The 8,909-nt window shown below is 31.8% G+C and overlaps 1 protein-coding gene across 1 annotated transcript; it reads left to right on the top strand.

Moving 5' to 3' along the window:
* Positions 1-6,550: 6,550 nt before the first annotated feature.
* LOC105129658 (uncharacterized) lies at positions 6,551-7,830 on the top strand. The gene is made up of 3 exons (XM_011031812.1): positions 6,551-6,723; positions 6,846-7,172; positions 7,285-7,830. The coding sequence occupies exons 1-3, from the start codon at positions 6,654-6,656 to the stop codon at positions 7,461-7,463; spliced, it is 576 nt and encodes a 191-aa protein (XP_011030114.1). The 5' UTR covers positions 6,551-6,653; the 3' UTR covers positions 7,464-7,830.
* Positions 7,831-8,909: the final 1,079 nt, after the last annotated feature.

The raw sequence follows: 8,909 nt of genomic DNA, 5'->3' as shown, positions 1-8,909 counted from the left end.
TCCAAAATTAAATGGTCTTAATTAAATTTTATTAAAAGTTTAATTGAATTTATGGAGGGTTTGATTAAAAGAAAAAATAATTTTTAAAGTCAAGTTGGGTTTTAATTGGAAGAAATTAAAATTCTGTGGTCAAATTATAATTTTTAAAAGTTAATTTGATCAAATCAATGACTTGATTGTACAAATTAAAAATGAGGACTAATGTAAACTTTGACACGTTTTTTCCATCTTTTTTTTTTAAATGAAACGATGTGTTTTGTCCAAAACGACGTCATTTCATGCATTGTTCACCTAAAACAAAAGGAAGAAGGCTTGAAATTGTGCTGTTTTGAATGGCACTGTAGCCTTTCTTCTTTGCCTCTACATGTAAAAAATAGGGGAAGAAGAAATTTTTGTTCCCCTGTTTTTATCAACCTCCCCTTAAAAAAAGCACGAAAAAGACACCAAAAAGACACCCCACTTGCCTGGATACTAACCAATGGCCTACCACGGATGAAAAATAGAAGGGATAAGCCCCTAGGTGGCACCATCGTCCACCTTGCCCTATCTCTTGACCGGATAAAGGCAGGACATTTTCACCGCCCTTCTCTGCCTATAAATATAGAGGTAGAGAATAGGCATAAGGGAGAGGCTCTAGAGATCGAAGGAAAAAAAAAAAGTATTAAAGACTAAAAGGAAAGGAAAGGGGAAGAGGGTAGTAAAGAAAAAAAAAAAAACAAAGAAGAAGAGAAGGAAAATAGAGGAGAGAAGAGAGAAAGACCGTCATCTGGAGCCACCACCATTTCGCAGCCAGCATCACTGCCACCAGCTAGCACCACCATGGGCCTTCACAACAACCACTGCGAGCCTCCACAACAACCACCGTGTTCCCCCGCCTCTCTCTTCTTCCTTCTTCCCCTTCTCTACTCTGTCTCCCTTAGCTTTCATTTGCATACAAAACGTGAGCAATTCACATTTTGCAACAAATGAAAATAATTAGTTGTTTATTGTGTTGTGCATAGTAACCAGTTAATTATAACTTTTAGGCTGGTCTAGCCCATTTCTTTATATTGAGTCGATGTTGGCCCATTCCAATTATAAAAATTATTTTCTTATATTTTTTTATTTTATCCATTTTGGTTAATATCAATTTATATTTTTACACTGTAAAAATACAATTTTGGTATTAAAAATACTTGGTTTTCGTCGAAACTTTTAAAAATAAAAAAAAATATTTTTATGCATACGGTCAAGTATCTCAAATCCAGACAATCATATTGTATTTTTTCATATACCAAAAAACAATATTTTAGCATGCATTTTAACTTTAATAACCAGTTTATTACAGTTAATTGAATATTGACCAAAATTTCAAAAAAAATAAAAATTTTATTTTGTTTGTCTTTTAGTACCTTGGGTATGACATTACATGTAATACGTATTCTGAATATTAAATTTTTTTTATGCTAGAACAGTTAGTTTTACCTCATTAAGATAAAAACCCCCTTACAAAGGAAAGTTTTTCTTAAACTATAGACAAACTGACAATTAGAAACCACAACCATACCTTATATTTTATCAGAAAATAAAATAATATAACTTACCTTAAGTAAGGTATAGTTGGGGTAATAGTATATTTTCTTTACGCAACCAGTCTTCGTACTCCATCTTTGAGATCAGTTAGGGTTCCTAGTAACCAGAATACTAGGTGGCAACTCCTATTTAAATTTTCTACTTTTTTCTTGAGGGTGAACGATCACCGCAACGCTGCACAAGTGTGATAAAGATAAAAGTTAAGATTTCACATCTCTTGTTATACAAAGTAGGAGTACCAAATTAATGATTGGGTAAGTGTGAGTTTATTTATAAGAATAAATTGAAAAAAAATATTGATTGAGATGATAAACTAATGCATGTTGATTTGGAGTACAAAATTAAATGCTTTTTATGAGGGAGTTTATTATATATTTATTTTATCATGAAGAAATATCCATATAATTTCCATGATGATACATGAGAAAAATGCCTCAATGCTCAACATATTCATTGTTTGAAGTTTTATTTAACTATTAAAATTTTTAGATTAAATTGGTTATTTAATATGATATTAGAATCTTAATAACCATAATAAAATTATTCTTAGAATTTCATCTAATAGTTAGGATTGACTTTTGTGTTTAGTATTTATAATTTTTAATTTATGTGTAACTTAATTTCTTTCATCACTTTGGTGTTTTTTTAATTTATTTTGATTTTTTATTTTACAGAATATAAAAAGATAAAAAAAAGTTAGTTAGGATTGAATGATTGACTTGATAAAAAAAATATGGAAATTTGATAAGAAAAAAAAATATTTTTTGAAATAATATACTACTATTTTAAACATGATAAAAAGAGAGAGAGGAAGAGAGAGACAGGTACAAGTAGGAGAGAAATCTTAGGTCGAAATATTTTATCACTTTTGATTAGGGGTGAGGGAAAAATCTAAAAAATTGATTAAATAGAGAAAAATAGAAAAAAAAAACTGAAAAAACCAAACTGTAAAAAATAAAATAAATAAACCTAGTCTTATTTTAATAAAAAGCACCATAATAAAATACCATCACTTATTTTCTATATATCCACCATAAATAGTTTTCTGTTTTGATACAAAGGGAAGAATAAATTATAATCAATCCTAGCCTGATTCAGGCTTGCATGCTTTTAAGCATCCATAATTAATTCTTCTATTCATCGCTTAGCCTGATTCCTAAGCGCTCGGATGCTTCTAAGCTTCCTTTTATTGGTTTTGCTAATGGTAGTATTGAAAAACAAGAACAAAGACAAGAGTTCCTTTAAGTTTGATGAAATTTAGTTTAGTTGATCATCTGTAGATCGATTGGTGAAAATTAAGAAAATAAAAAAATTGAACACCTCTCGCGCACGGTAAAATGCACAAAATTACCGTAACTGTTATTTTTTTTTAATGATCTATATAGCTACTTTTATCTACCTGAAAGAAGATTTGAATTCGTGGTAACAAAGAGAGAATAAGAGGCATCTGTTTGTCTATTCTTGCCATGAGTGCATTGCTGATTCTTCTTCAAAAACCATCAAGAAGAAAGAAATTCAAAGCAGTAGAAAAAACTTTGCCATGGTAAAGCAAGAAGTCTCTAGAATGAGAAAGTTCAACTATATTATGTAATATAACGAGACCCAGCAAGCCAGCAAGCCCTCAATCAACTAATAAAACAAAACCCAGAAATCTTCCATAGGAGCATTCTCTGTCGTAGTTCAAACATCTTAGCTACCTAATCATGACTTGTATCTTCTCTTTTGAGTTGCGTGGAAAAATCCCACCAAACATAAGAATCAAAAGGCCAAAACGTTAGTCATAAGCTAGCCTGCTAGCAGGAGAAGTGCATTTGACAAGTTTTATCACACTCGCACGTAACATTGGATACTTGCAGCATAGGGAGGGGAGAAATAAATATAAAGAGGAGGGAAATTAAAACAAGAGAAAGGAAATTAATATATTTAATATGTGAGGGAATTCTTATGATTTTTTGTGAGATGGTATGCAATTTAACTTCCCTGCTTCTTCTTCTTCTTCTTCTTTTAATGTATTCTTACATCTTATATTAGTTATAAGATTTATCGAGTTAATTTGCATCTCTTTCAATGATCTCATCCTAGAAAAGGTAAGCATGTAATGATATCAACAGCATAAATCGAGCAATAATGAGCATGACTTACCATTCTTGGCTTTAATTTTTTTCTTACAAGACAAATCAAGAGAAGTAAAGCTGTCTTCTCTCTCTTACCAGGACGTTGAACGGGACCACGTCATTTCCAAAAGTTTAGGCCCAGAAAAAGAAAGTAAGTTATTAAATTACGAACATAAACCCAAGATTTTCTCCCTAATCATGGGAGCTGCCCATCTTGACCAGTAACTACCCCTCCGTGAGTGACGGGGAAGACAGGTCAACGTCTTGTTTAATCTTCCGACGAAAATGTTCTCTTTCACATTGTTATTAGCATTTATATATATATATATATATATAGTAATCGGCCACAGTGTGAAAAGTCAAGTAAATTGCACTCATGGCGTTGAATCCACGAGCAAGGCTTGTGTTGTTTTTCTCCTCATTTTTGGTATTTCTTCTTTTAACTGAAACGTGGGTTTTATTCATGAGGTTGAATCACAATCAAATTAAGAGAATCAGCTCCACGTGTATTTGTCACAATCTTAATTTTAAATTTAATTAATGGTTGAAATACACAAGCATAACGTACGTAATAATTAACTCAAAACTTCAGATGTTAATTTGGTCCGTGATTAATTAATAAAGGTGGTAACTTAATTGTTATTCCTTCAACCCTAATTCCGAGAAGTTATTATGATGGTTGAACATTTTAAAAAATAAAATAAAATTAGATTTAAATCTTGGATACAACATTCAGAGAAATTTCAGATGAATGAAAAAAAAAAAACTTAGCCTTAATTCATACACAAATTAACTGGAATCTATTAAGTTTTTTTAAAAAAAAAACTCACTGGAAGATTTTACAAACTTGATTCATTAAGATATTATAATTTTTTTTATTTCTTTCTCTCTCCCTATCCTATTAAAATATGCTCATTTAACTATAATTAGTTAGTTATTAAGTTTGTTGTATAATAATTATGAATTTGAGTTCTTTTAAAATTATTAAAGATTTATATTATCATTAATTTTAGGATTATTAAAAAAAATTATAATTATTAATTTTAAAATATATAAAATTAATTAAAATATATACAAGCTAATTTTATTTATTAAAAAAATGTAAGCTAATTTAATTTTGCTCTATAAAATTATGGAGAGAAATGGATCGGCAGTCAGTCAACTCATCGTGAAGAACCTCCATTCAAAGAAAAGATTAAAAAAAATGATTTGATAACTCATCAGCCACCTAGCTAGCTGGTCCATTCTTTATGCGTTCTCTTGAATGTTTTTGTCCTCAGCTAGCTGGTCCATTCTTTATGCGTTCTCGATGAAAGTTCTTGCCCTCTTTCCATGCAGCTCACAATCGGAGGAGCTATGAAAGTTCTTGCCCTCTTTCCCTGCAGCTCACAATCGGAGGAGCTATGGAAGTTCTTGCCCTCTTTCCATGCAACTCATAACTCTAGCTGTGACACCTGACATGCTCTTTCCACGGTGTAAAACATCACAGCGTACCTTACGGGTCACGAAGAAAATCCAAGAGAATGGTGTTTTTCTTAAAAAGAGTTTTTGAAAAGAATAAAAAAATATATTTTATTTTAAATTAAATTTTTATATTTTAATGTATTGATAATAAAAATAAATTTTAAAAATAAAAAATTTATTACTTTAATATATTTCTAAAAAAATACTATAAAAATAATAATTATTATAATATCAAATAAGCTAAATTTGTTTTCACTAATCATAAGACATAAATTGAAACCCTTATATAGTTAGGAGAATCATTTTATTGTTATTAGTTGTGTTTAATTAATGTTTTATGGTAAAAAAATATAAAATAGATAAAAACATGAAGATATAAATATAAAATAGAAACAATTTTACAATGAATTCGTTTTTTTTTAATAAAAAGAAAAGGAAACATGCTCATTCTGATTGGATTTTTGCAATGTCAAAATAGTAATCTAACACTACTTTACGAGTACGATGTGAATCTCAAGTACAAATTTTAAATTTGAACTGTTTAAGCTAATTAATCAGCTGCTTTGATCAAGTTTTTAGCATCATGATAGTATACTGATATCTATACATCGAGAAAGAACAAATTGGACTTTATATATATATATATATATATATATATTGCTTTGGTTTTTAATTAGTCAAATCGGTAATTAACCCTTACGTCAGATCGTTAACATACCATACCAAAGATTTTTATGCAATCAACCGGACCAGCACCCCTAAAAGTTTGACAAATTTGTAATTATAGTCCTAAGAATTTTAATATCCTTCAAATATACCCTTAAATTTAATTAAGGTTTCCTTCATTAAAAAAAAATGCATTATTTTATTCCCTCCAAAGCTTAATTTAATACATTATTCTATAATCACTTTATATTCATTGTATTTTCCAATGTATACCAATCCTAATATATCTTCTATTAATTAGCACATAGCAGCCCCCCATGCATAAAATCATAATTCCGTCCCTGCAGCAGCCCTCAGCTCTCACTATCTCGACAGTTAGCAGCATGATCAGCAGTTCTCGAACCGGCGGCTACCACTGATACAGCCAAAGTTAGAACTTATACTTCCAAAATCATCGATCATGTTCATGGTAAGAGTCACACACCCGCCTTTGATTTCGGCCATCTTTGACTGGTAAATACAACTTCTTTTCGGAACAGTGAAATTAACGACCTTTGCGGCACGAAACCCCATTATTGTGGGGTCAACACCAATGACCAAAATCTTCATTAACACATTCTTTAACAGTGACAGTACCGTTACAGCAACATTCCTGACACTGCTTTCCAATATTCCACAGTGCCCTTGAGCAAGTATAAATGCCCCCACATCCATCTCTTCATTCCTTACAACTGACTCCTCCTTGGACAAACACAAAAGTTCTCGCCAACTTTTTGAAGCCTTATTAACAAATATCGGGCACCAGCTTCCTGTTTTTAACCAAAACTGTGCTTAAATATGGCTTCTAGCTTCGGAATTCTGTCAGTCCTGGCTATTGTCCTTGCCATCTGTGTGCAAGGTACTCTAGGTAAGCAAGGTTTCGTTCTCTCTTTCTCTGGCAATATTGCTAGAAGCTAGCTAGCAGCCCTTCTTGATGTTCTTGGATTTTCTTTAGCAAATTACTTGATCATAATGGTGTTATTGTTGCAGGAGAAATAGCATGTGAACATCTTGACCAAGACACATGTGCCTATGCAATCTCATCGGCCGGCAAGCGTTGCGTGCTCGAGAAACGCGTGAAAAGGACCGGGGAAGAAGCATACACTTGTCGCACATCTGAAATTGAGGCTGATAGATTAAGGAACTGGATTGAGACAGACCAATGCATCAAAGCATGTGGTCTTGACAGAAAATCCCTTGGAATCTCAACAGATTCTCTCCTCGAGTCTAGCTTTGCACAACAACTTTGCTCCCCTCAGTGCTACGATAGCTGCCCTAACGTTATCGATCTTTACTTCAACCTTGCTGCTGCTGAAGGTAAATAACAAACATGTCCATCGTCCGTCATATTTCAATAAACTAATCGTAACGGAGCACAGGTAATCAGGACTGCATGCCACTTACACCATTCTTTTCTCTGTTTTGTCAGGAGTGTTTCTCCCCAAATTATGCGAGGCACAAGAAGGAAATGCAAGAAGAGGATTGATGGCTGATATCAAAAGTTCTGGTTTTGTTGCACCAGGACCAGTGAAGTACTCAGTTGCCCCAGCACCAGTGGAACCTGTAAAGTACACAGTTGCCCCAGCAATGTCACCTTCTTATAATTAAACCTTTTGAAAGGGAAGTTAGGAAAGGAATCAAGAGTATACATGTTGTGTGTGGCCCTAGATATATACTAGCTAGGCAGCAAACAAGTACAATAAGGGAGTGCACCAATTCAGTAGCCGGCCGGCCTGAGTAGTCCACCATTTGTAGTATTTCGTGTGCATATATATATATATATACACTAGTGTGTGCTGTGCCAGTTATTTGAATCACATCAAGGTGCTGCCCAGATGTTCTTAATTATAGGTAGATTTGGGTGTGTTTTTTGTATTATTTTTATATGATTGAATTTGCCTATGAGCAACGCATACAGATATAAGAATATTGTATCCAATATATAATTAATAAACTTGTTTTGATTATACATCCATTTTCCAATTGAATTATTAATTAATTTATTATTAATTAGTTCAAGCCAACCTCTTGCTTCTAGTTAATTATATTGAAATGTCTGACTACAAATTAAATATATGAAGTCAAAACAAATCATAATTAGACTAGATATTGATATTATTCAGTTTGCACATATCTATCTACCAAACGCAACCAGTCGCCCATATCAACAGAGTTTTGCATGGCTAGCTTCTGACAAGTGACGGCCGTGGTTGTCATCAGCATGTCATGGCTCTTTAAACCGTGAATGGAGCCGGTGATGGCTCTTGGAGCCATGACGCATGTCTTGGGATCTCCTGATGAACACTGATGCCTGATGCTATCATGCTATATTCGATCATACAAGGTTAAGCCTAACAGGTTGTTTGTAGACTTGCTAACTTGAAATCCAGATGAGACTGGGTTAGTGAAAGAAATTTCAATTTTCTTTAAAATAATAATGTTATTTCAAGTTTTTTAGTTTGAGTTGACTTAAATTAACGTATTTTACCCACAATTCATACTCAAAATCTTAAAATGACATCTTTTAGTTTTTTTTTTTAAATCTAAATTAATTATGTTAACTCGATAATTACAATGAAACTGACAGTATTGTTGTATGCTGATCAGATGGGGTCGTCACCACAAATGGGCTTGTAGTTGTATAGGTGTTCATTAACCTTTTTGATTGTTTTTAAAATCACGCACAATTTCTTCGGGTTTTGTTTTTATTTTTATTAATGTAGGTGTGTGGATTAGTTTATGTATATTTAGACTAATATTATAGGTTGTAAAATTAATAATTATATAAATCTTTAATGATTCTTAAATTTATAAGACTTAAATTTATAATGATTAGAAAATAAATCTAAAACCTAAAAGGTAAACTAATTATGATTCACAATTTCTTTAGTGTGTATTTAGACTAATATTATAAGTTTTAAAATTAATAATTATATAAATCTTTAATGATTCTTAAATTTATAAGACTTAAATTTATAATGATTAGAAAATAAATCTAAAACCTAAAAGGTAAACTAATTAATTACGATACACAATTTCTTTAGTGTCACCAGG

Source organism: Populus euphratica, unplaced genomic scaffold (genome assembly GCF_000495115.2).
Source record: "Populus euphratica unplaced genomic scaffold, PopEup_1.0 scaffold16.1, whole genome shotgun sequence".
Taxonomy (NCBI): Eukaryota; Viridiplantae; Streptophyta; class Magnoliopsida; order Malpighiales; family Salicaceae; genus Populus; species Populus euphratica.
Note: the sequence above shows the minus strand (reverse complement) of the source record. Positions and strands in the feature narration are given on the sequence as shown.

Coding starts and splice junctions, on each gene's coding strand:
- LOC105129658 (XM_011031812.1), top strand. CDS start 6,654: ATGGCTTCTAGCTTCGGAATTCTGTCAGTCCTGGCTATTGTCCTTGCC. Junction 6,724..6,845: donor CTGTGTGCAAGGTACTCTAG/GTAAGCAAGGTT, acceptor TTATTGTTGCAG/GAGAAATAGCATGTGAACAT. Junction 7,173..7,284: donor CAACCTTGCTGCTGCTGAAG/GTAAATAACAAA, acceptor CTGTTTTGTCAG/GAGTGTTTCTCCCCAAATTA.